The sequence below is a fragment of the Pectinophora gossypiella genome, chromosome 4 (genome assembly GCF_024362695.1).
Source record: "Pectinophora gossypiella chromosome 4, ilPecGoss1.1, whole genome shotgun sequence".
Taxonomy (NCBI): Eukaryota; Metazoa; Arthropoda; class Insecta; order Lepidoptera; family Gelechiidae; genus Pectinophora; species Pectinophora gossypiella.
The window spans coordinates 17,855,584-17,883,553 of record NC_065407.1 but is presented as its reverse complement, the minus strand read 5'-3'; the positions used below and the strand labels follow the sequence as shown (position 1 = coordinate 17,883,553).

Genomic DNA, 27,970 nt, shown 5'->3' with positions numbered 1-27,970 from the left:
TTGCGGTGTAAATTAACGTATAAATTAGAGAAAGATGTATGAAGCCCGATGATGATGATTATGACCATAATATAATTAAAGAACAAAGAAACGAGGCAAATTAAACACTGCAAGAAATCTTTCATAAAGCTTTTAGTTTATTAGTTAAACAAATATCACTTTTATTTACAACCAAAGCAATCACAAATTATAGTAAAACTAATCATAATCACCTAAAACTACTTAACAGATCGAAATATTTACAATAGAGTTAACAATCTTTCAACTTATAGAAGGTTCACGCGTCAAGGATCGCGTCGCGGCGATGCCGCGGGGCATCACGGGCACACGGCGCGGTAAGTACAGGCTCGAGGCGGGCGGCCCGGGGCGGGGGCAGCGGCGGCACCGCGGGCTCGCGGCCGCATCACGCGGTGGCCAGCGGCTGCGTCACCACGGGCTCGCGGCGGCGTGGCGACGAGTCGGCGCTGCCACCCGCGGCCCCCGGCCCCGCCGCCCCCAGCCCCGCGGCCCCCGCCGCCCCCAGCCCCGCTCCCGCCGGCTCCGTCAGCCGCAGCGCCACCTCCAGGTCGCGCAGCACCTGCAACGTCACACGCATGTCCGAGTCACATAACGGTATTTATACCGTGCGTTGGGAAGCTGTTGCTTACAGGGGCGCATAGTTCAGTTCAAAAACATTGTTAAATGTACGTACGAACTACTTTATTTACGTACAAATGACTTCTGAATGAAAAAAGGTATTCTCGATAAATAGTCAAATGCGACATATTATAGGCGTGCAGTGTGGGCGGCACTCACGTCGGTCTCCTTGTGGTCCAGCAGCGCGTAGCGCGCGTCCAGCGCCGTGAGGTGCGCGAAGGTGAGGTGCAGATGCGCATGCAGCCGCAGCAGCGCCAGGCTGCGGAAGTGCGCCGCGTACAGGTGGGCCACCACGTGGTACAGCAGCCGCACCACGCGCCGCACCACGCCCTCGAACCCCGCCGGGAACTCGTTCGCTGGAAACCACCACCGACACCACCTCAGTATCAACGTATCGGTTATATATTCAAACATATACAAGACAACGTCCCATCCATCCCCGGCAAATAAATTATTCGCAATACGTTACGTAATAGATACGTGCGACCGACACCAGGTGAATCGAACGTTCCATCGATGTAAATATTCGCATCTCCATCTTTCCTGAAACTCCCGTATGGGTAGGAAATAAGAAGCCGCGGTTTGTAAAGCGACCGGTTGTTTTACTTTTAATGGCAGATTATACGAACGGAAGCAGTTCTACTCGTCTCCACATCAGGAATCGTCGTGGTTTGTTGGTCGCTACTGGAAGTGTATTCCGCGGCATTTAGGTATAACGTGATACATTTTCAACGTCCCTCGCACCACGCTTTACGGTGACATCGGTTTTCACCGCTTGTCGCTGTTACACTTACCGTATTTAGTGGGGAAAATGGTCTCGTCGTTGACGGTCTTCTGCGTGTACGTCATGACGTAGTCGACGTACTGCGGCGCGGCCAGGCGGCACTTCTTGCCGCGCTCGTCGTACCAGGCGTAGGTGCGGCCGCCGGGGCCCGCCATGTCGGGGCACGACGCCGGCGTGCAGAACTCCGACACGCAGCCGTACAGCAGGTTCACGTGGTCGAACAGCGCCAGGGCTGCAAGCACGACACACGTCCGTAACTAGGCTTGTAGGTACCGTAATACAAGTTCAGTCGCTGGGAAATTATGTGTCTAATCTAAACATTCATGTGTACTATAAAAATTTGAAGGATCGAACGATTATTTCCAGTAGTCTGGTTACTTAAGGTTTTGTGTAGTCGATAGACCCATTCACAACTGCATCTAAGAGCATGTCGGTCAACAGAGGGACAAAACCGGCAAATTAATCTTAAATTGCGCGCACGTTCAGAACGAACAGGAAGTCTTATTAATATCGAAGTCTAGTGGTCTATTGGTCTTCTAATTAATATTATTAAACAAACGCGGAGGCAGCATTGGTCACGCCCGGGCGCGTCTACAAGCACATAGTCAACTTAGCAACAATACTATCGCGATAAACACTCGTTAATTGACACAACCGTACCGGGCGTACAATCGATCGATTCTTCTCGGCTAGTCGACACACAACGTCGTAAACAACCAACATGAAGGCTAGGTAGCCTTCGATATTTGACGCCATTTTATTACCATAATCGTTGTCATAACCTTGACATAAGGCTGTAGTCATTAAGTAATTTATTAAACAGTTACATTATTGTAAACAAACAACTGAGCAGAACGTTAGCGCGCATAGAGGTTCACATTTTTAGTCGAAAACATGTTTGTCGCGAAATATGACAAAATTGTATTCTAAAAACATGTCCGGAAATGTATTGCAGATAATTGACTATCAGCAGTCGGGCGGCGAGCATGATTCTGGTGTGGTCGTATCGACTGCGCGGGTGCAGTCACGTCGCCACATAACGGCAAGCGCCGGCACCGTACTCGCGAGGTGTCGCGTGGTGCGTGTGACACGGCTCACGTCGGACAACACGCAACAGGATGCTTTATTAAAATGCAAAGGTGCGTATTTCTGCACCTGTTGTTGTTGTATATTGTTAGTAGGGAGGGATAGTCCGTACTGTGGGAGGCGAGCCACTCGTTGTAGTCGAGGCCGCGCGGCAGGTCGACGAGCTGGCGCATGTCGAGCTCGGGCAGCTTCCGCTCCAGCAGCGCCTCCTGCAGGTACAGCTTCGGGTCGCCGGCCGCCTCGCCCTCGCGGTCCTTGCGCCGCGCCTTCCTGCAACACACACACACGTAATACATCTCGCCTTATAACACATCTGCACTTACACCGCCTAACAAAGGCACAGCTTAGCAAAAAAGAGTTACCCTTTTTGCTAAACTGTAGATAATACCACTTATAACATAAAATGGCTCTTTGAAATAGATAATAAAGGTAACCTATTGCCTATACTAGTCCGTAACTTAATATGAAAGTAGTAAACAAGTAATAATAAGAGGACTGCCTAACTTTCATCAGAGCACACTATTGTCGAAGTTTCCTAGGCGATTTGTATTTTGTGCACCGCGTGTAGGCAAAGCCACAAGAAATCAAAGATAACTTGCAGCCACTGTTGACACGAAGTTCTAAGATGAATATACTTAACCTTATAGTCACAATGGATCATCATATTGCCCATAACAATTGTCCGTTATGTTAGAAAGGACACTATTCCAATAATGTTACAATGTTGTCTTATTAACATTCCTAATAACTAGTTGGTAGGCTAGGTATTCATGTGCAATATCAAAATAACTGCTAAATGATGATGTTATCTACGGGAAAGTACCTACAGGTACTTATAGTATCAGCTGATTCACACTACATTGAAATACAGTTTGTCATCTTCAGACAAAACTAAACTTTTTATCAAGTGTGAGAACATTAAAATTAAATGAAAAACGAAAAAGTACCCCTACACGGATGGCCAGTGTCGCCCAGTCCTGGGGCCTCAACGTTTGGGTACTGGGAGACAATTAATGTCAGCAATTCATGTTGCCTGAATAAATGTTTATTGATCAATAGTCTAGGTTCATTAGGAAAGCCTAAAAACGGTGAGACTCAGTTTCGTTGTTTTAGGTTTACGCAGTTATTATCATAATTAAAACACATAATAGCGGGTTCTCACGGTGAACCATATCCCTGTAACGGAGTCTCATATCCCTGATTTAAACGCGGTAAGAACTCGTTATTATGTATTTTAATTATTGAGACTCAGTATCGTAGGTATGCAACCAATTAGTAAGTTCCAAGTTTTTTGTCGCGCAATTTAGGTAAATTTTTCACTTTGATTCTTTACTAAACTCCTCAGCAAGAATTTATTTTCCAAAATTAATTATAAAGCGCTGCGACATAAATGTCAGTATTTATTGACCATTCTGGTTAGTAGTGTCAATGTCTCAGTTTCGTAACTTGAGAATGACGCATGGACTGTAGTAGTCAGACATTACATCATGCAACTTATTATAGGTAAGTATATCGTCGAATCTTAATTGTGGGCCACAGTTATTGTCCCATATTGTCAAATTGATTGAACCAAAACATTTCTGCAAAACGTGGGCAAATAATTTGCTTGGCCTTGGCCAGAACAAAGACTGACCATTGATACCTATATCTCGTACGCTTTCTCTGATAGTTCAAACGAATACTTACTATATAGATTATTACATTCACGAGTAGTATTGTCAGGCTGCAAGACCTACTTTATAAAGTAAATTATGTGGCAGAATACCTATTAAATGGTAAAAAAATAAGTACCTACATTAGGGAAAAACAAACGAATAGTACTGTTACAACGTATTGTCAGTTTCCACCTAGTGGTTTCCGAGTGACCTACGCGAGCGCGTCACACTGGGCTCGCGCTGCGGTTAACTTCATGATAAACAACGCGATCGCGTCATTAGGTATATTTTGACATTATCGCACTTACATCATCCAAGATTCGATTATTTATTGCTGGCTTACTGAATAATCTATTCAGTCTTTTTTTATTTTTATTTTTTAGATTTAATTAATCGTCGTTTTTGTATCAGTTTTAGAATTCCAATTAAATAACTAGGATTGACTTTAATGTTACTACGTTTAGGGTTGATTGAATAATCTGAAATTGAAAAAATTACGCAGAAAACCGACAGCTTGAAAGTGTTTTCCATTCTTCTACATATTCAACAACATATGTTTTGTCTATTGGCAGCAAATTGAACTGTGACGGTTGTTGTAACATTATCCTGTGTCTTCTTGTGTCTGCTTGATTTGTGGTCTCCACGATTTGCGACCACGTGCACCGTACGTGAAATGCAGCATCAATCATGCTGTATGCTGTATCACATTTCCAATCTGGATACGATGCACTCGTTAATCGTCGGGGGATGCCCGTGGTAACGGAGAAGGACAGTGTCGGAGTCTCGCAGGTAAAACTCGATAGTACGTCACAACAAGCAGGCATTCATTTTCTGCTAAGAAGAAGAACTCCGCTCGTGTATCCGCTTCAACCGGAGGCCATGGAAGTCCAGCGGAAGTGAAGGTCGCACACCGTCACATCACAACGCTCCGCCGAGCGGGACCTTCGGCACCTCGCAACGAGCGGCAGCGCACTTTATAAATAGGTACCTAACACGGAACATGCCGGCATCGGCGTCGCACAATTGGCACATTTTGTTCGTATGGCGGGCCGCTCACCTGAAGGGCACGGCGGAGTAGAGGTAGGAGGGCAGCGAGAGCAGCACGCCCAGCACGACGGCGTGACACATCGCGGTCGCAGGCGCGCGCGCACTGCCGCGCGGCCCACGTCCCCGCACCCCGCGCCCCGCGCCCCGCGCCTCGCCCACGCGCTCATGGCTGTGTGCGTGCGCCGTAACTTGACGGGTCGTATGATCGTATCACCTACACCGACTCACCGGTGCGCAGATAGTACGCGACCGACACTACCAATATTGTTGGAACAATAATAATAAAAAACGTTTATTTCGGACAAACCAACGCACATACACATTTACTTACACAATTTAACAATATTAATATCTTAATCTAAGAAAAACAAAATATACCTAAATGTACATGGGTTCCGCAGTCCACCGAAAAAGGCCAGGGAGCCACCGATCCCCCATATTTTAGTTTACACGTAGGATCGTATTTATCCATTTCATAAACAAATCGTACTCGTATAGGCAATTGTTGATCTTATTTATGTATTATTTTACCTACCACCGGGCAGCGTTGGCCTACATTCAAGTGTGAACTTATTTGATAGAAACTATTCGCTCGACTATTTCCATAAACACGATGCATTTTAGAAAGACGTGCGTGAGTGCGTAGTAGATGTGAGAGCAGATTTGGCAACGACGCGACGTGGGCGCACGGAAGTGTCGTGCGCGGTGTCCGGACGGACCGGGAGCGTTCACCTCGGTCGGCTCGTCGCCAATCACGGTGACGCTCATCTGGCTCACTTCTCCAAGATACGTCATCTTAAAGATGTTCTTAAATCAATCGATTGGGGAAAACGCCTTATTGTCGCCCTAGCCAGCAAGCCTCAATCTAGGTAAAAAATTGTGGTCTCAATTTCTACCCGGATTGAAATCAATCAATATTAGATTTTTCAAAAAGGCGCTACCTACATGGTTTTCATTTAATGTGACACATAGTTAAATAATTAATATGGTGGTAAGTAGCATATAGATGGCAGTGTGACGGAGTGCCGCCGGCGCATGTCGGTGTAACTGAGCGCGCGACCTCGCTTTCCACGCGGAAGTGGCGCGACTCGCGACCCGCCTCTTGCCGCACCACGCTGCTGCTCACCACAACAAACTAATGACACGTGCAAAACACTACTTCAGGGTACCTATCTACTAACTTACTTTGGTGTATGCACCCATCCTGCAAAACTATTTGAAGTAAATTTATAATCCAGAACAAATCTACGTAAGTAGGCAACTACTTTTTACCAACCGTGTCCGTACAGTCGAAACAAGCACTTCGCTTGTCTTAGTGGTTCAGTCCGTACGCCACGACTTCATTCTTAGTCTCAATTGTATTGAATCACGCACTGCTCTCTTGAGTAACGAATTGTTCTGCACCACAGAATAAATAATAGTAGTACGTTCTGCACTCTGTACGAGCTACAACGGGACTCAATTACTCCCGAACAACTGTATCTAACAAAATTACAAAAGGGCTTCCGCTTCAGATTGCATATAAGTTCGCCAGACTCGTAACATAACTTCATAAAGTGTAGAATCAGATTACAGACGAAGAATTAATGGATAGTATTCGTACATTTTCCAGAAGAATATTTTCAAGAACAGGAGCACTATCATCTAGGCAATATTATGGATGTTGCGAATCATTGTCTTATTTAAAATAACAACTTTATGTTGTATTATTATGCAACATAATGTCTATGGATTTAAGTGCCATCAACAAACGAACGGCTCGGGTTACAGCTAGGTACAGAACACGAAAAGTGAACGGCGGCGTATATTGCGGCGTGTGTTATTATTTTATGCTTCCATGCAGTAGCACTGTTTCGTTATCGGTTATCTTGCTTTGCCCCAGTTTTGTTGTACGATGTCTCAATGACATCATCGATATTATACTGAACATCCGAAATTTTGCTGGAATAAGTATACTTACAAGTTTATTGTCATGGGGTTAAAGATGTTAGAACATTTGACAAGACAACGCATTGCATGGCAGTGGAAGTACGTGGAAGTTTCCAGTACCTACGTTCTCTATAAATATAAAAAATGTGTTACAGTAGCGAGTCGGTACAGCGAAGCGAGCAAGCGGAGCTCGGTGCAGGCTGGTTGCAGGTTGCGACATCGCGATGACGACACAAGGACGGGTTGCCACAACCCGCGAGGCTCACGCAACCAGCCGATGTGTTTACACGATGCAACTAGCACAGGTAATAGGTACTCGACTAGTATTTTTACAGATACCTATAGATTTGATGTTCCGCAGCACTGTTGACGGTTTTTTGTCTGCCATCGCTCGTTATTTCACTATAAAGTCATTAAATGTCCCTATCGGGACAAGCAGAGTTACACGTCGTGAATGTGACTCTTAACATTCGTCCCAAGATATGTGGACTAATCACCTGTTGCCATAGCCATCTTAGAGCTTTGAATCAAAAATTGCTGCAATTTTGCTTTAGATTATTTGTGGCTTTGCTATTCATTTAGGGATTACCGCCGTGAGTTTATGCATGGATGTATGATAGAAATAATATTAGCCAATCACATTGAATAGTAAATCGTTACTGAGACAGGCTATACAGATTACGAGTCAAGAACACGAGCAGAAGCGGGGGGAGGTGGGTGGCGGGTCAGCGGAGGGGGAGCCGCGTGACGTCACGCACGTGTTGCGCGCGACGAGCGAGTGCGAGGTCAGGACGCCTGACGTCACACCGGTGAAGAGGGGGGGGACATCTCCACAACAGTATATCACCTACTAACAACTGGATGTCGGTTTTGTGCTCGACCTCGATAATACCCACTTACCATCCGATATGAATAATTTGATCGGATATACTCTCACTGGCTAAAAAACACGCACGCTTCAAACGTTTGAATGGAACCTGCACAACCTGTTTGGCGCGTACATTTTGTTACAAGGAAATTAAAAAAAAAACTTAATGTTTCGTTAATTCGGTCAAACCAAGTAACTATTTGGGTGGGACAATGACGTGGCAAGGTGTTCGGAAATACGCTGGCGTCGACGGTGATATTACACAATAATCATTAGGTACCCATATTTGACAAGTAAAAACCTATTCTAATTAGCAAATTAAGTTTCTCCCAAATACTTGAGGTCCAAGTTGGTAACATTTCATATGCGTAGTCCTGCGGCGATATTATAGAAACTGACGCCAGTGGCGGGCGCAAGGTCGCGTCCTTGACCTGATTGTTGCTTTTCACGAGTTCCACGTTGCTAATAATACTATTAAATTGATTAATCCGGGGTACCGCCAGTCTCAGCTAAGTTTACTTCAGTTCGAATGCTAGCTCTAATGGTCTTTTCATAATTAATTGCATTCCTGAAGTCAGGTAACATTGATTCTATAAATAATAATTATTTATTAAAAAAAAAACTCTCTTAACCCAAGCTCCGTGTGTTTACACGCGACCCTATGACCCCGTTGTTAGTACAATGCAAACTACTATACTATCATGTAAACCAAAACTTAAAAGTTGGCTGACAACTCATAATGATGCAAAATACAAAAGTGGTGTGTTGATCGACGACAGCTGGCGATGTGATCGACCGCACCACGCGGCCGCGGCCACGCCGGCACCAGAGCCGCATACTAATGACACAACGGTACCCTACAAACGAATAAACACAATAAATCCTCCTCGCAATCCTCCTAATCACAAGTCAATGCACAAAACCGAGTCGGTGATAGTTTTGTGTAAATATTATCAATTTTTCATAAGTAGGTAGGTGCCAGTAGATTTAATAGAAAGAAATACATTTTCAAAACAAAAAATATTTCATTAAAAATCAGGAAACGGTTTATGAAGTCCAACATTTGGAGCATTGCACTCTATGCAAGTAAAACGTGGACTATAACACAGAGAGAGGTTTGTAGCGTTTGAGATGTGGTGTTGGCGAAGGATGGAGGGTATAAGCTGGACTGAAATGGTGTCAAATGAAAAAAGTGCCTGGAAAGAGTTGAAGAAAAAAGAACCATACTTTAGAGAACGTTAGAGGAAATATGATTGGCCACCTGATACGACACTATTCATCTATAAAGAACATAATAGAAGGAAAAATTGAAGAGGGGAAGTGGTAGACTTAGGAAAACATTTATAAAACAAATAAAAGAGAAGGTGCAGGTTATGTATCAGGAGCTGAATGATTTGGCGGAGAGAAGAGAGGAATGGCGATTACTCCACCGACAAGAGCGCAGCTCTCGAGTAATGAGAGACAGAGGTGCCAGACATTATAGGCTGCGCAATAAGCGCTTGAAAACCGCCTCCGTGGTCTAGTGGTAGTGGATGCGATCCCCGTATCAAAATACAATTTGAAGGACTGCCTCTACTAAGGTTAAGCCATTGCAGACTGTCACGGGTTAATTCCAGCAGACTTTCGTGGTTCCATAATAACCTTGACACATCACAACCTACAACATAATTCGGTCTGGTTAACAAGGTAATTTTGTAACAAATTATTTTCATACCTGAAGCTTAATAGCAATGTGTATTATGGTATCGTAACTTCTCGAAAGGATAAACATGACCGCAGTGAAGGTGAAGATAATTTAAAGCGTACAGAAATACTCGCATGTAGGTAAAAAAAGCGCGGCTAATAACACGGACGGACGGCTGCGGTGGATGCGAGTATGCTAATTTAGCACGTGTATCGATTGACACGATAACACTGAGTGGGAAGCGGTCCGAGCACTTTTACCGTCGTCGGAGGATCCGCGTCGTGTCTACCGACAGTGCCGCCGCCAGCGCCCTCTCCTCGCAACATCACAGCCTCGCATCCTGCTCGTAGCACCCTCAAACGGATTTACGATCTACTAATCATTACAATGAGTAATGATTTCCAAAAACTTTCAAGATAACAAACACGTTGAGTGGAGGCCGGCAATGGAAGTGGAACAATATATTATTTAACGTCGTATAATATTAACAGGCACCACGTTCATGAATAATTGAACTATTTTGTTGACAACACCAGAGGTTGGATTATTATAATGTTCATAGAACGAACCATCCAGACTTTTGGCAGAAACTTCACTAAACTGAAATCCCGACACATAATTGATTGCCCGGTGTTGCAGCAGTGTGGCGGTTTCCAGCGACACCGTAAGAACGCCCTGCTTCAGACACTGCGCGTACTATCTAACTGCTAGCATTCGCATCGCTCTGAATTTTAGTACGAACAATACTATACTTTAACATCATAATATAGCATAACAAAGCATCACGCCTGTACCTATGTATGTACCTACACCTGGATTACTTGTATCTATCTGTTACCAAGAGAACCTGTCATCACATCACAACGAGATATTAAATAACACATTCGAATACAGTGACTTGTCTTTTTCCATTTAACCTAGGTTAATGTTTGATTTTGATTATAAAAACATTTCGATTTAGAACAGTCCTTCGTGCTTAGTGCTGTTAATAGTGTCTATTTTGAAAAACAAGTTTAAAAACCCGGTTTCCTCGTCATCGACCTCGGCGTTATTGTACGTTTGTTGAGGAAAATATAATATTACCCACGCCACACTTAGCTGCGTGCTGTTATTTTCTTACAATGCCAACATTGCCCTCGATTCGGTCGCTTCCCGCACTGCGGGCAGGCCGCAATAACATTTTAGTTCCGCAAGAACCTACTCTATCGCGCCGCGCTCTGCGCCTATACAATACAACGAATCGGTGATGGTTACAATGTTTTTGCAGCATCATCTCATGTTGCTACGTTCAACATCATGTACATAACTTATTATCACTTGCAATAGTAAGTGTTCTCATGAAATATGGGCAATCCGTAGCAGGTGGGTCGTTGTGCGGCGGCGTGTCGTGGCTGCAGCGCCAGCGCCGCTGACCCGTGCACATCGTTACCGTTGCCATTGTAGCCGTCACTCGCTTTCTCTCCGCCATGCGCGAGCTCGTCAGGCATCTAATGTATTCACCTACCTACTAGATACGTATCTACACTATTATTTACTCTGCTTCTAACTCTTAATAAACTAATTTCTAACTTAAAATTGTTTTGAGAATATCCCCCCACTGCAAACCTAAATACATATACGAAGAAAATATTTAGGTAATATGTAAAATATGCAAAAAGGAAACTAAATAGCTCTATGTATACAAAATTGTATAAACGACCCACCTATCTGTTAATAATAATCTTGACATCATACTAAAATTAGCAACAACAACTAAAAAACAACAACAACAACAACAGTCAACAACTCAGTCAGTCAGTCAGTCGTAGCCACTTATAAAAAATCGTAATAAAAATCGTAATCGTCGTTAACTGGCGATAAATCAGAGAAGGGAAAATGACCAGGAAATGTTTGTCACTTTACCGAAATGGGAGCGTATTGCACGTCTCAGGCAAGCGGGGTGTTTACGAGTCGGCGGCAGCGGGCACGAGGTGCGCACAGTATCGAGGCCAATTTGTGCCAATTACCGACCACTAAGTGGGTCTCGCCCGCGACGACCTTCACGCTGCACCCACTGACGTCTTTTGTGGGAATTCAATATCTAACAATGTTTCCACCACCAGACACTACTAAGGGACAAGGTAACTGCAGTAAAGTGAACGGCATCGCGGGTTTAAAATATTGAAATAATCACAACGGATAAACTAAATAATTAGTTGCAATAAAGTAGTAGATGTAAGGAAGAACTCGGTATAGAAACTTGCAGTCATCGAAGTGTGTCCGATCGATGTCACGCACGTCACGCGGCGGCGGCGCTGGCGCTCCAACACCGCAACACGCGCTCACTCCACATCATTTAACCAAACCCCCCGTTACAAGGAACTGCGATGGATTTTTTTATATTGTTTATCGTTACACAATATTTTTATCTCAGTACAGTTGCGGCAAATTGTTATGTTATGTAGAGCGGACAAAATCGTTAAAACTCATTATTCGTGTTCACCTGTGATACCTATGCATAGTACACGCAAATGACGCTATTTGCTTGCAAATAATAGCCACGTTGTGTTGCGACAAGTGGTCGAGAGAAAACAGCAGCTGTCGTCTGCTGTGACGTCAGCACACTTCCAGCTGGAGTGTTCCCTATGAAGTGGAGAACCTGGCGCAGGCGCATGCTGCTCCGTGGCGGGAGCCGCGCCACGCGCCAGCGACCGCTCGGTATGCGCTCTCTCCGCGCGCTACAGTTGCGTTGCGTCAAACTGAGCCATCTCATACGACTAATTACCATCAGTACCGCGCACTAACCATTCTTTAATGTTTTTCTAATACAAGTAAAGCGAACTTGCGAGACGCGACGTGTCAACGTGTTGTTCAGCACTCGTAAGCGGCTGTCACGCGTCATGCTCCAACGCCCGTAAGTTGCTACAAACTGGACTAAATGCTATTGACGCAGCCGTATACTGTTTATCCGATAGTTAAAATAATATTTTAATTATCTTCTCATCTCACATAAAGATAAATCAAACCGCATAAATTATGGATATGAAAACAATCAAAATTTTGGGGTAGGTAATTTCAATTTGCACTCACAGTAAATCCGCTAGATGACAGAATTTTTGCACAACACACTACTTACATATACCTAATTGCTATGACAAGACACATGAAGTGTGTTGTGTGTTGTTCAACGCTGTTTGAATCATCCGATAAAGGTGTAAAGGCCTGAGATGATGATGTCAAGACACATGAAGTGTGTTGCGCCGGGGCTGCGCTGCGTGTACGCGGCGCGGCGTGGCGGCGGGTGCTGCCGGGCCGCACTGGCAGCGCCCGCGTCGCATGCAACCCGCGTTTGACCGCATCGCGCCAGACATGTGAGCAATCATTTCTAGCGTTTAAATATGCTAATAAACTTGTTTACACTGGCCAACTACTTACATCGATTATCACATGAGCTACTTCGGTTAGAAACTAATGTCACACCAAATTATTTGGGTCTGGCATTAAACAGAAAACTTCACAATTTGTGAATTATCTGGCAACCCTTAATTTTTGAGCTATGGGAATAAAGGAATCCGGTTTATTATTTATAACGGTGATAAACCTTGTGTCTGTTATAGGTAGGTACCAGGAAGTTAGTTTTGTCTAGGCGTATCGTTAGTTCTTGGTGAACCTATCACAGCGCATTCAGTATCCTGGTTCCGACACACAAACCATGGCGGTCATAGTTTCGTTTCTGCCTGCTGTTTGCGGCGCGCATAGTAATGAAGCGAAACCCCGTTTAGTTCGATGTTTGTTCACAATAACGAGGACGGTATGGTAGCGAGCGAGTAGCAACCGTCACGCTCTAAAATATCCACAAACTATTTAGGTAAACGAGATATACCTTGTATGGAGATTCGTGGCAAATTGTCGAGTCGCTCTGCAGAACGAACACTTGTTTTCAAACAAGTAAATAAACTGGATGCGGGCAGCGCAGGACCGATCGTCGTGGAGATCCTTGGGGGAGGCCTATGCCCAGCAGTGGGCGTCATACGGCTGATGATGAAATAAACTTCTTTCTCGATTAGTTATTAATTAATGTCATAGTGTATAGGTATGTAAGTATCAATTTACTTATTTTTATAGGTACTTATCTATATACAAAATCTGTTTGATCCAATCCAAAATTATATTGTTATACAAGTGAATAACAATAATAGACCATAAAGAGCCAATTTCACTGGCTGTTTGAGATTTCGACCTTAGTATTTCTTTTTGGAGGGTAGAGAATTAGAGATGTTTATAAACAAGATAACTCCGAGGGTTAATAGGTATGTTTCTAAATCCTCACTGGAGACTAGTATGCATGTAATCCTCAATATCCAGAAAACCAAGCGCAAAAGAATAACATCCACTCCACACGGTGTACCTAGGTACTTAAACCGAGCATCGTGAACGTGGTTACGCCAGAACCCTCAACAAAACTGAGGACTTACGCTACGAGCCCTCCGAGGAAGGCGACGGGTCCGCCGCCGATGAGACGTATCTTGCGATGGCAGGAGTCGAAGAGCGAGAGGCGAGCGTGCGGCGGCAGAGGCACGCCGGGCGGGCCGGCCGAGCGCAGCATCCGCGCAGCGGGCGCTAGCCGGCGCCGGCGGGGCGGGCGGGGCGGGCCGGGCGCGCCGGCGGGGACGCACACATCGCGTGCTGCTCGCGCCGCGGACCGCGCGGGACTGCCGCCGCCCGCGCCCGCCCCCTCCACTGCCACCCCGTCTCCGACTCCAAATGCCGTGACTTTGAACGAACGTTCTATCGATTCTGATTTATGCAGCACAATAAGTGTAAGTTGTACTAATTCCTTTCGAGTCTAGTAGATGAGTCCCTTAAAAACTTATCTTGGAAACTACGTGGTCATTTGGTTCCATGTCTTCAATGGTGACAGGTGCCATCGATTTGGGAAATATGATGTCCGCTGTAAGTTTGATATATTTTTGTTTGTTTCTATAATTAGTAGCACAAAGTTCCGAGTGAGACGGCATCACTGCGACAATATCTTTGCGCTGAAAGTTGGTGCAACATGGCAGAGTGGTCTCGAGGAACGAGGACTGAGCGCCCCCGCGGCACCGCGCACGGTCACCGCGCGACCGAGTGTCGCCACGTCACGCGACTCTATCAGCTGATTGCGCGCAGGGAACACAAACATTGTTAGAAAACCATCACCATGGTAAATTTAAATTCCTAACGTCAGCGACCGGAGCGATTAGGTTCTACGGTTTTTCTCTCTCTGATGTACCTGCCTGGCCCCATTACCGGGTATTGATCGACTGAACCAGAAACATAACGTGTATTGCCTCCGACTGGGCACGGGCACGAGCACGAGCACGAGGAACGGGCGCGAGACACTCACCACAGACAGTCCAGCATGTCGTCGTGCCGCACTCACCTGCAACAAACCACCAACGTCAGCTAATCTGCTCCGCCGCCGGCACTGCCACCCACCACCCACCATCAACCCTCACCCACTAACTACCGACTCAAACTCATTTCCGACTTAACCGGATACTTGTATGTAAATCCAAAATCATTTTTGTGAGCTGAATATTTTTGTAACGAGGCAATACTCGTGCCAACAAAAATCTGCGATGCGGACAACGTGTGCGATGGAGCCATTCGCGGGTTTATTAACTTTGGCTGAACTCCCGAGTTCCAAAACTCCAAAACGGAGAAATGCCGGTCACAGAGCAGCATAATGACGAGTAATGGCTTATTATGGTAAGCTTTGTAATACAAAAACCATAATTTTAACACGTTGACTGTTTGGAGGCTTATTTAATTTGGCTTCGCAAGTTTATTTAATAGGAAACCATAGAGACACAGAATTGCATCGTGTATTCGCTAATATCTGAAGTTAAAGAAGGGAAATCTAATGCAAAAGATAAATATTCCGTTAAAGATATGACACATTTTAATTAAACAATGGACGGGCAGCCGAGAAAAGAACAATAGCTGGGATAAAGCCGGCGACACGCGACACCGCGCGGCGGCGCGCCAGCGGCGCCATGCAGTTGCAGTGCAACCACTAGGTACCTACCTACTTCTAATTGAGACGCTTGTTTAACATCACATTTTCCTGCAGTAGCAGAAAAATACAGATTACGTTACGCATCAAAGTAGACTTGAAAACAAATAATAATATTATTTATTCCGTTAAAAATGTTAAAATAGATGCTTCAAATTATTTCAAATATCATCAGAGAACATCATTATACTACCTATCTGCAAATGTGACCTATGTGTAAGGGAGAAATCTGGCTATCTAGCTATGTTTTTTACAGGGTAAGCAGCTAGGTAAAAACAACATTATAGTGTAAGAAGTAAGGATTAAATTGTAGTGTGCGTCAAGCTAGCGGCCTCAAAAAAAAAAAATGGGCACGAAAAATAATTTGACCATACCAAAAAATAGTACTCTTATTGAAAAAAATAGTACCTGTTGTAAAAAAATTAGTACCAGCACGGTTCTGGATTTATAGCAATGTTTTATTGCAATTGCTAGCTTGACGGTGAGCGAAATTTGGCGAGAGTTAACGACAAGGTCTTTCGCTTTGATTTAAACGCCAAAAAATAGTACCAAAATAGTACTCACCCCCTGCAAAATACCGAAATGAGTACTTCAACGGTTCCAAAGTTATAAAGGCAGTTCTTTGATCCCGCTAGCTTGACGTTTTGAAAATACCTATTATCTGGGGAACGCTTGCATACTTCAGTATGTAACTAATATCAATAAACTCGTATGAAATAGTACTTCCTACCATCATAATTTTGATCCGATTCTCTTTGTAGAAATATGTTAAAAAATCATCATAACCTATGCCATACATTTGTTGTTGATACAGTCACGTAGACAATTACATAACCTCACAATTTATTCGTAAGTATTGCCATCGCCAGTATTGCCATTTTGGAGGTCTACCCTACCATTTCTTTGCACTTCAGAGTGTTGCTATTACAAAAAAATGCTATTTCATACACCCATATGCATTAATTTTAATAGAAAATGGCTGCATGGGTCTAGTTCTTATTGAAAACAATCTGTGATTTTAATACATCATAATTCATTTTTAATCTACTGTTTTATTTTATAATTTATACCTTCATGTTCATTTTGTTACGGATCGAAGTGTTTGTTAATAAACAATTTGCAGTATTTGTAGAATAACTCAAAGAGTTTCAACAATGATATTACTTCATCTGACAACCCTGGCACTTCACCATTTTTATTTATTTGTACACAATAGTACACAGAAAGAAACACTTTTTACCCAAAAATGGGGAAAAAATACTAAAATCTGACAACATCCTTCTTGAGCATGGGTAATAATTTTGTTCGCGACGGTACCTGTCTTGATAAATGTATGACATAGGTTATAATGACTTTTTGACATATTTCTACAAAGAGAATCAGGTCCAAATTATGATGGTAGGGAGTACTATTTCATACGAGTTTATTGACATTAGTTACAAACTGAAGTATGCAAGCGTTCCCTAGATAATAGGTATTTCAAAACGTCAAGCTAGCGGGATCAAAGAACTGCCTTTATAACTTTGGAACCGTTGAAGTACTCATTTCGGTATTTTGCAGGGGGTGAGTACTATTTTGGTACTATTTTTTGGCGTTTAAATCAAAGAGAAAGACCTTGTCGTTAACTCTCGCCAAATTTCGCTCACCGTCAAGCTAGCAAGTGCAATAAAACATGGCTATAAATCCAGAACCGTGATGGTACTATTTTTTTTACAACAGGTACTATTTTTTTCAATAAGAGTACTATTTTTTGGTATGGTCAAATTATTTTTTCATGCCCATTTTTTTTTTGAGGCCGCTAGCTTGACGCACACAAATTGTACCGACTACATCTATTGTATCTTTCCTATAATGTATAAAGCAACATTGACGCTCAAATATTCCGAATCAGTGTTGCGATGACGTGGGCCACGTAATTACGGCTGCGATGATGTCAAGCGGCGCTCATCGTACGGAAGACAGGTGTTTTTATGTCCACACTCGTGCTCACCATCAATTGATGGCGGAGAGCTTCACAAACTTTACTACAACAACATTTTATATTGGACTAAAAAACAGATTGTTTATTTTTAAATACTTTGGTTTATCTAATACTTTGACATTTAAGAGTAGGCATTCAGTACCGTAGGCTTTCTTCTTTCCGAGCCCTTGTTCCCGTTTGTATTAGGCCATACTGTCAGGCTCGTCTGGAGTGATTCCATGTACAGCGGAACTCATAAAAACAGAGTTAGTTCTTGATTTATTTGCATTAAGTATTCTTTGAGTGGTATAGGCTGTCTAGTAGGCCTTTAAAATTTGCATTATGAGGATCTGTAAAAACGCGATAGCATTGCATTTTTCCGGCGCTGTAAGTACCGACCGCCACCGCGCCGCGCCGCCGAGCCGGGCTCAGAGTCAAGTGAAGGCAATCACTACTTCACTCTTCATTACAATTGACTGCAAATATCACAACGAGACATTACTTACAGTCATTTAATATACAGGTATAGCTGGCGAGGAGTGGGTGTATATACTATTCACCTCTGGCTACCCCTTCGGGAATACAGGCGTGATGCTTGCTATGCTATGTTTGTTATGTAATATGGTATTATAATTTGGGTTTAGAATGAAATAAAATGTTCTTCTTTTTATCGTGTGGGTTATAAGGTGGATTACCAACCTCATCAACCTGGTGTCAGGGTTATTATTGAGCTCATGAATGATTAGAACATACATGCGTAGGAAAAATTGCCAGCGATTACGTAAATAATTATCAATGTCGCTCGTCGGAACCATCCCACTCGTTGCCGCCATAACCATGAAATCATGACCAGTAGGCATATTTTGTAATAACTCGATGAACAACTGAGATAAATTCATGTTTCTAACACAATTATCAATGATGAACTTATAGAAAGTATTAATTCCTCGAAATTTTCTTCGAAGTTCTTCGAAATTGCAAAGTTTGCTTTGTCAGGGTTGAAGACCCGAATGTCGTTTGAAGAAATAAAATATGATTTGGGAGTAACTTTTGATAGTAAACTGACTTGCCGTGACCACATGACCGAAGTGGCGCATGGCGGCTGACACCTGGCGCTGGTTGGGTTTTGTGTGGTTTAATGCAAAGACTAATAGGGATAGTAACCACGGTACCCACACTTTGTCTTGTACCCAACATTTTTTTTTGTTAGGAATATTTGGATGCAACTCCTTAGGGACGATACTTCATTCATTCTTCGCGGTGGTATTGACAACCTTGAACTGGTGGAGCCTACACGAGTGTGTAGGCTGTTCGTTCCTGACTATGAGAGCTCGCAGCCACCCGCTGTTGACAGTGACGCGCGCACTGCGGCTCGCGACTAGAATTCACCTATCATGCGCGCTTTGCGTCTCTTCTCAGCTGATAGAGTCAGCACCACAATGTGATGTGCTCGCTGATAGATGCTGGAGTGTACGGAGATAGTGCTTGGCATTTTACGAGGTTTACTCATTGTTTTTCTATTATTTTTTTTATTATTTTGTAGTAGATATTTTTTTTGCTCATGGTTTGGGTTTACCTTGTTTATAATATAGTTTCTCATAAGGTGACTCTATAATGCTGATGTTCTTTTGTGCAAATAAATAAATAATGAACTTGGCTAATAGTTCTTGTTTAGAGGTAAAATATAGAACCAAAAGGATCAAATCATGATTAGTATAACACAGACACTAAAGCGATGGGCAGCACGACGCACTATTAGCACTGCACATTACTATTGCATTAGTGAAGGACTAAAATACTGGACTTGATGAAAATGGACAGGCTACATCGACGCTTCTTCGACACTGATGAGTAAAAACAAAAGTGAAAGGCTTGGAGATTTGAAAGTGGTACCAGAAAGATTGTTAGGACTCAGGACCTGCTAGAACGTAAGGTTCGTGGACTTGGTGGACTGGAGCGATACCAACCGGAGAGGTTGCCGACATTTGTATACAATATTTGCAAGTATTTTGCAAATACGAATATTCGTTACATCATTAATACTTCATACTGGTCTAACAGAATATTACACAACAAAAATATATTAAGTGGGAAACTGAGTTGATGGGTATTAAATTAGCAGTAAATTAGCACCATATTGCAAATGAATACGACATTGGCGGCGCTGCTGTGACACTGTTACCAACAGTTTGTAAATACGAATAGAATAAATCTATTATAACGAGCACATCCGTTGTAGGCGTTAATGTTAAGAAACTATGCATGAAATTCAGATCGCTCAATGTTTTACAACCGCATGAAGTTACACAGTGAACTGATAACAGGCGATAACGATAGGCACACTTCTCGAGGCGAGCGAGAGGTAGCGCGGGCCGCGCGACCACACAGGCCCGACTCCGTGACTGACTGCGGAATGCATCCTGAAAGTAGCAACAGCCGCAACACTGGCACCGCGACACGATTAGCGCGGGGCCTTCCTTCGCTTAGACAACGTACACAAAAGTAATCGCACAAAGGGTCACAATGCCACTAGAATCGAAGCGAGTCAGCTCGGCCTCCGGGCGCCGCTCACCTGCAGAAACAGGAGACGGTGTCGTCGATGTCGAGCCGCGCGGGCGCCGCGGCGCCGCAGTGGCCGCGCAGCACGCGGCTGGCGCGCACGCCGCTGCGCCGCAGGAGGCCCGCGGGCCAGCGCCGCCCGCCCGCCGCGTCGCCCATGCTGCCGCTGCCGTGCGGGGCGGAGCGCGGCCCAGGCGCCGTGCTCGCGCTGCACGGCGCGGCCGACTGGCTTATCAGCTCCGCGCACCTGAGCGCCGCGCCCGCGCACCCCGCGCCCGCGGCCCTCCGGCGGGCTCGTCGGACCGCTTTAATTTTACTAATATTTTTACGTCTCTGTTCATCGACGGAATCTCTTGTGATTCATATCGCGAGTTTGATTACAAGGTACCGGGATATTCCATCATCGCTTTCATCATACGATATGACGATCGCAGAGACCAACTTCGTGTGTTTACGTCTAATCTTGTTGTTTAATTATAAACCAATACTATTTTTAACCGACTTCAAAAAAGAACGTTTTTATTTTTGAAAGGCAAGAAACAACAACCTTACAGCACAAGTAAAGGCAAAAATCCGAAAATCGTTGATTTGTTATTCCATCACAAAAATAATGTTTTTGTGATTACCAACTTACTTGCAGTTGGTAAACTAATCACGTTCACGAGTAATCCCGACCTATGTCGATGTATGGAGCGCACAGTTTTTCAACCGAAAAAAATATTTTTTGCAGTTGATAAACTAATCGCGACCTATTTCGATGTGTGTCAGACAATAGTTAGCGGCAAAGTCACAGCCCTCGGTGCCGAGTCGGACCCGCACCTGACCGGCTTTTTTTTTAATAAAAAGAAATCTTGAGTCACTGCACTATTCTTAATGTTGTATACAAGATTTATGAAACACCTATACGCAGCTATAGTTGCGTGTTGCACTGCAGTCCGTTGTTTTTTATTATACAGGACCTTACAGGTTGGCCCAAAATGAAAATCTATGTGAAAGTGTTTACTGGCTCACTACTTAAGTATGATTAGTAATCATTACTACTGATTACTGATTATTAATCATACTTTTTTATTATTATTTATTTATTGAGGAAAACACGGTGCCTTAAATAAATAAGTACAAACATTAACTAAACTGAGGCCAATTACAAGTTTCCACATATAGAACTAAAGCACATCAGTAGAGTTAGGTACCTATTCAAAGAGTAATTAATGAAATACCTACTTACTGCTAATTAGTTACTATTGATAAATTTCGCCCAAGATGTTTGTTAATGGGATATAAACTATAGTTGAATACATCAATGCTGTCATCTCTGCAAAGTCGATTGAGAGTAGTAGTTGCTCTCACAAGAAAGGAGTTTTTCCTGAAGGTAGTTCTAGCACTGGGTATTGGGCAATTTGGATGTGGTTTAATTAGTGTAACCTGAGCCCCGAGTCCGATTTTAGATAAAAGAAGTTCGCCACTTCTTTTGCATTGAGTAAGTAAACAATATAGGACATACTTCAATAAAAAGTAATTGTTATAATGAACCATGTTAGGGGCCTTTGGTGGCTCACTAATAACCCTGACACCAGGGTTGATAAGGTTAGTAATCCTCCTTACAAGCCGTACGATAGAAGAAGTTTAGTGAAATACTTACAGTTCTTACGACACACAAGCACAAGACGTTGGTAATTTAAAGAATATAAAGAATATATTTGCTGACGAAGAGGTACCAATTAAAGTGGAGAAAATCAGACATAAAACGGAAAGAGACTACGTATCGTTTATTGTAGGAGTACCGGAAAGTAGATATGACATATTATGTCAAGCAGAAAACTGGCCGGTAAATGTTGAATTTTGCGAATGGGTGTGGTTTCGCAAATCCAGGAAATACACCAAAAATTCAGGACACAACAACTGAGATTTTTTACCAAAACGTGAGAGGACTTCGTACCAAATTGGAGGAGTTCACTACTAGCGTGGCAACATCGAGTGCAAATTTATTTGCAATCACGGAAACAAGCTGCAACGAGTCAATCCACGATGCAGAAATGATTCCGCCAGGATATACAGTTATACGCTGCGATAGAACTGATGGACGTAAACACGGCGGAGCGTGTTTAGTGGCCACACCGCGGTATGAGATGCGAAGAGTACCTACGCCGAGCGATGTAAACGTTAACGATCATACATTTGAACTTGTTTGTGCAAATATTTACCTACAAAGTAGATTTCTTTTTATGATATGTGTCGTGTATATTCCCCCAAATAGTAAGGAAAATGAATATGTGTTACTTTTTAGGATTATTGAACAACTTTGTAATAATAGTCACGATAAAATTATAGTAGGCGATTTTAATTTACATAATTGTTCCGCAGAAATAACTATTCAGTATGAATACTTGTTGACTTTTTGTGGATTCACTCAGAGAAATACAGTAGGGAATTGTAACGATCGTAATTTAGACTTAGTTTTGTGCTCGTTCAGGGAAGAAGGGAGAACGGATGTGCGGGTGGAGGTCAGCGCAGCTCGCGTGCCGCTTGTACCGGTGGATAGACATCATCCGCCGCTGGAGATAGTGCTGCGCTCGCGCCCGCGCCTCGCCCCCGCCGCACCCGCACCGCCACCGTGGCTATCGGAGTCTGACAGTCCAACCGATCCTCACCGATATAACAACAATAAAAATATACACACGGGCTGGAATTTTAATAAGGCGGATTTTATGTTACTTTACGAGTTAATAGCTTATGCAGACTGGTCTCCGATTTATAAATTAAATTTACAAATGAGTTTAGATTATTTTTATAATACAATTAATGCCATTATAGATATATGTGTACCCAGGAAAAAACGAAGATTCTCTAGTAGATCGAAATATATATATCCGGACTGGTATACAGGTAAAATTATTCACGAAATTAAACTAAAATCTAAACTTCATAAACAGTTTAAAGCTAGTGGATTAGAATCGGATTATGAAGTATTCTCGTTGTGTAGGACAAGAGTAAAAAAATTAATACAAGCCGCACAAAAACAAAACGAACAAATAGTGCAAAATAACCTGCTTAGGGATCCAAAGTCATTTTGGAATTATATTAGTTCAAAAAGAGGAAATAGGGGACCCCAAGAAGTTTTAAAAAATGGAGAAGTTTTATCTGGTGAGCAATGTGTACGGGAATTTGCGGAATATTTTCATTCGGTTTATAGTACGGAACGAGCTGAGCTGAACGTAACAGCGGCGATAGTAGACGCGGGCAGCCACAATGGGGCGGCGAGGGTTCACTTAAATCAATTACAATTAGGCGATGTACAGAAAGCGCTGCAAAAACTAAAGCCGAAGAGGTCGGCGGGGCCTGACGGTATTCCCCCTTACATCTTCAGGGATTGTCGATCGGTATTAGCTAAGCCACTACTACACATTTACAACTTATCTTTAGGGACAGCGGTTTTTCCAGAGAGCTGGAAAACAACTCGTGTTGTTCCAGTACCAAAAGGAGGAGTGAAAAACAAAGTAGATGGGTACAGACCCGTCGCAGTGTTGTCAACTTCGGCGAAGGTATTTGAGTCTGCAATCCACAAAAATATATTTGAGCAAGTAAACGCACAACTGTCGGAGGCCCAGCATGGTTTTCGTCCAGCGCGAAACACCACAAGTAATCTACAAAATTATATGGCAGGAGTTATACCAGCAGTAGATGGTGGGGGGCAGGTTGACGCAGCATATTTTGACTTCAAAAAAGCCTTTGATTTAGTGAACAATGATGTGCTATTGAGGAAGTTGGCTGCTGTCGGTTTCACACCACATCTACTACACTTTTTTGCTAGCTATATGACAGATAGGATGCAGTATGTAGAATACGGAGGTTATACATCGGAACCTTATTACACTCGGTCAGGAGTAAGCCAGGGCAGTAACCTCGGGCCTTTGCAGTTTGTGCTAATGATTAATGATCTGCCGAACGTGGTGCAAGACGCGAAGTGTTTACTTTTTGCTGACGACCTGAAACTATATCACACTATACAACAACCTGAAGACTGTGATAAACTGCAAAATGATATTGATAGGGTGGGGGAGTGGAGTAGGGCAAATTTATTGCAATTCAACACATCAAAATGTATGACGATTACTTTTACTCGAAAACACAAGCCTATCCAATACGGTTATAAGGTTGACAATACGCCTATGGCAAGGGTTAATGAAGTCAAGGATCTAGGGATTTGTCTTGAATCAGGGTTAACGTATAAGGACCACATTGTGAAAATATGTACAAAAGCGTTTAGAAATCTGGGTTTTGTCCTACGTAGAGTAAACGGATTTACAAATATCAAAGCAATTGTGGTCTTATACAATGCCTTGGTGCGGAGTCAACTTGAATGTGGCTCGAGCATTTGGTCACCGCATGAAGCCAAATATAGACTCATGATGGAGAAGGTCCAGAATAAATTTATTAGGTACCTGTACATGAGACTATACGGGGTGTATCCATATTACCCATTGATGTATCCCACCCTTTTTGTCTTAGGAATGGTTGGGTACAATCAATTGAGCGTCAGGAGGGGATTGGCACTGGTCGTGCATATCTTTAAGATCGTAAGGGGCAGAATATATGATCCGCAGATATTAGCGCAAGTAGGATTGTGTGTTCCTGATAGATACGTTTGGCGCCGGCGGCGACCGCCGCTGCTGGTGGTACCGCGCGGGAGAACCAACTTGCTGAACGAAGCACCGTTAACTCGGGCTCTCAGAACTATTAATGTAATTAATAATGAAGTGGACGTGTTTCTCTGTGCTCTGAGTGAATTCATAAAGGTATCATTGTTTATTATTAGTTATAGGATGTAGATGTTGTACTTTGTGTGTATGTTCTTCACTATCGCATTGGGGATCACCTGTAATGATAGTGTATATGTGTGTGTTATAAATAAATAAAATAAATAAATAAAATAAATTTTTCAAGATTTCCTTATGTCACTCGCCTGCGCGAAAATGACTACTGCATACGTCATGATCGGACAAATATATAAACCTTGGCAAACACACATTTCTTGTATGGGGATTCACTATATACCTACTTTACTTTTTGTTCTTTTAAATTTTTATTTCATTGTTAAATCCGTTTAATATAATAACACAATCTGTGACAGAACTAGCAACCTATGTTACCTAGGTTACCCTTTAAAGTTAGGATGGAAGCACAGCCAGACAGCATAGGCTTAGTAACAGGGTCCCTAAAACCTTTGCATACTAAAAGATAATGCTGCATTCTTTTACTTTTAGACTTATAAAGATAGCCAAGCAAATTATCTATCATATCCAATCACATCACTTGATCTATAAATTATATTTTTTCTACTAAACCCAGTCAAACTGAAATTCTTGGTTTTCAACACACATTGACCTTATCTGTTAAGTCAATAAAAAAACAATAATCTCGAAACCTGGTTCATTTGCAGAAATCTCCAAATCGCATATAAGAACTGCATATGCAGGGTTTTTTCTTCAAATGTACCTAACTAACTAAAATTTGAAAACAGACATCCGAACATAAACAGACTAATAAGTCCCACTGCTAGGCACAGGCCCCATTCCAATCAACTGGAGGGGGTATGGTATGGATATACATAAACTGCCTATATATGTCCCACTGTTGGGCACAGGCCTCCCCTCTATCAACCGGAGGGGGTATGGAGCATACTCCACCACGCTGCTCCACTGTGGGTTGGTGGAGGTGTTTTTACGGCTAATAGCGGGGACCAACGGCTTAACGTGCCCTCCGAAGCACGGAATCATCTTACTTTTTCAGACAATCAGGTGATTAAAGCCTGAAAAGTCCTTACCAAACAAAGGACAGTCTCACAAAGTGATTTCGACAATGTCCCCATTGGGAATCGAACCCGAACCTCCAGATCTTGAGCCTAACGCTCTAACCACTAGACCACGGAGGCTGGTATGGATGGAGCAAACTAAAATCTTACTTTTTCATAAACTATAGGTACCTATTTCAGGTCAAAAATTGTATCTTTCATTGGTCCTTATGAGGGCTATCAGCCCGTAAAGCATTATCCATGACACCCGTGGTTATAATAAAACCTTCTTAAAAGTTTATCGCATAAAAAGTGAAATTAGCAGAAAGTTGACTTTCTGCTGTTTTGAGAAAAACATTCACTAAGCACTGAAAGTTCAGGTTTGATTTTAATGAATAAGCATTTCTACGCAATCTTACAACTAAACAATGAATTGAGATCATCAGAGCGAGTCAGCCTGCTCATCCCTTGCATAGCAACTGTGCTGCATTGCAATTCTCTTCTGGCAACTTCTTTGTTATGTTTTTATTTGATATTATCTTCTATTCAGTTTTGGTGTTGTAATAATCTCTTCCTCTTATACCTAATACATCCATTTATTCCTTCAAATTCAAATGTAGGTATACAAAAACTACAAAAAAAAATCCCAAAGACACCATCTAATAACCCTAGTCACTTTACAATTTGTCAAAAACGAATGGTTCAGAATTGATATAACAGGTAATCATGTATTTTAATATAAACAATATACTGATGAACCTAAAAGAATGAATAAGACATTATAATTCTTGCAGGTGTGATCAGCTGATTTGTTGATGTATAGCATTGATAACATACACAAATGGTATTTATACAGTTAAACAACCACATAAATGGATTTCAGAGGTCGCATATCTTAAACACATGATAGTTGATGTATGAAATTACAAGTACCTATGGCGTGAAGTCATCAACAGCCGTGTGGAATGTTGTGGTTTACTCACCCCATGAACCAGTCGACGGTATCCCGCAGGTATTCCGGCAGGCGCTCCAGCTTGGCGGTTGTGCTCGCTGTCCACAGAAACAAGTGCGGGTTGATGCCCCGCCTGCTCCTAGCTGTGCCCGTCCACGGCCACTCGCTGTCCCATCACACTCCTCAACACCACCCGCGATCGCCCTAACTGTTCTTTATGCTTCTAAATCTAGTAATGCTAAGTAGAGCGTGTCACAGTCACAGAGTTATCATTGGAAATCCAGCTGAGTCGAACTCGCCATGTTGCGCAACTAGTAAAATTTATTTATTTTTAGAGAGTTCTACTTGTTTGTTGTTTCTTTACAAAAGCGTTTACAAGAGTGTTTTATTATGACAGGTATTTTAATAATAAATTAATAATGCACAACTGAAATCACGCACTATCTACTATTTTATAAAACAAGCAAAAATCGAAGTGCCGTGTCCGTTTAAATGTCTTATTCCATTTTATTCTTTGAAAATGTATCGTCTATTATTAAAAAAATCTATGACAGCAGGATAGTTTATTATGTTTCTTAACAGTGTAACAGAGATCGCAATATATATAATTTTTATATATGGTAACACCCAAATGTCAATTTTATAGATATCCACAATCTACATTTTTTTTTCTATTCTACATTTTTTTTGTTTTAAATGTTTCTCGATAAGCGAGGCTTGTAATATGTGATATAATAATAAGAATACCTTATGAGAGAAAAACGCTTAAAAATATATTTTATCATAGAAGTTTTTTAGGAGAATATAATAAATAAGTATAGGCTGGTATAGGCCCAGAACAATAACTAAATAGGCACTTAAATAACATACACACACAAGACTAGGCAGCATGGTCTACGACCAATCTACGACTTTTGCCTTCGTTTAGTTTATCGGGTTCATTGTTGCGCGATACACGATATTTCAATTTTATTTTGTCTCT

At 42.5% G+C, this 27,970-nt stretch overlaps 1 protein-coding gene across 6 annotated transcripts; it reads right to left on the bottom strand.

The window, feature by feature from the left end:
- Positions 1–114: 114 nt before the first annotated feature.
- On the bottom strand, positions 115–27,492 carry LOC126382404 (MOB kinase activator-like 2). 6 transcript variants are annotated; one of them, XM_050032254.1, is made up of 6 exons: positions 27,020–27,492; positions 15,055–15,090; positions 2,619–2,776; positions 1,431–1,652; positions 796–992; positions 115–577 (listed from the first exon to the last, which is right to left on the bottom strand). In XM_050032254.1, exons 2-6 carry the CDS (start codon positions 15,069–15,071, stop codon positions 404–406), a joined length of 768 nt encoding a protein of 255 aa, XP_049888211.1. In that variant the 5' UTR covers positions 15,072–15,090; positions 27,020–27,492; the 3' UTR covers positions 115–403. The 6 variants fall into 6 exon arrangements, with proteins under 6 accessions (XP_049888211.1, XP_049888212.1, XP_049888213.1 ...); XM_050032255.1 differs by lacking the exon at positions 27,020–27,492 and adding an exon at positions 18,961–18,985; XM_050032256.1 differs by lacking the exon at positions 15,055–15,090.
- Positions 27,493–27,970: the final 478 nt, after the last annotated feature.

Excerpts from the sequence above, each read along its gene's own strand:
- LOC126382404 (XM_050032259.1), bottom strand. The coding sequence starts at position 20,404 with ATGGGCGACGCGGCGGGCGGGCGGCGCTGGCCCGCGGGCCTCCTGCGG. Across the intron at positions 993-1,430 it reads CATTTTCCCCACTAAATACG|CGAACGAGTTCCCGGCGGGG; the intron begins GTAAGTGTAACA and ends GGTGGTTTCCAG. Across the intron at positions 578-795 it reads TGGACCACAAGGAGACCGAC|GTGCTGCGCGACCTGGAGGT; the intron begins GTGAGTGCCGCC and ends GTGACGTTGCAG.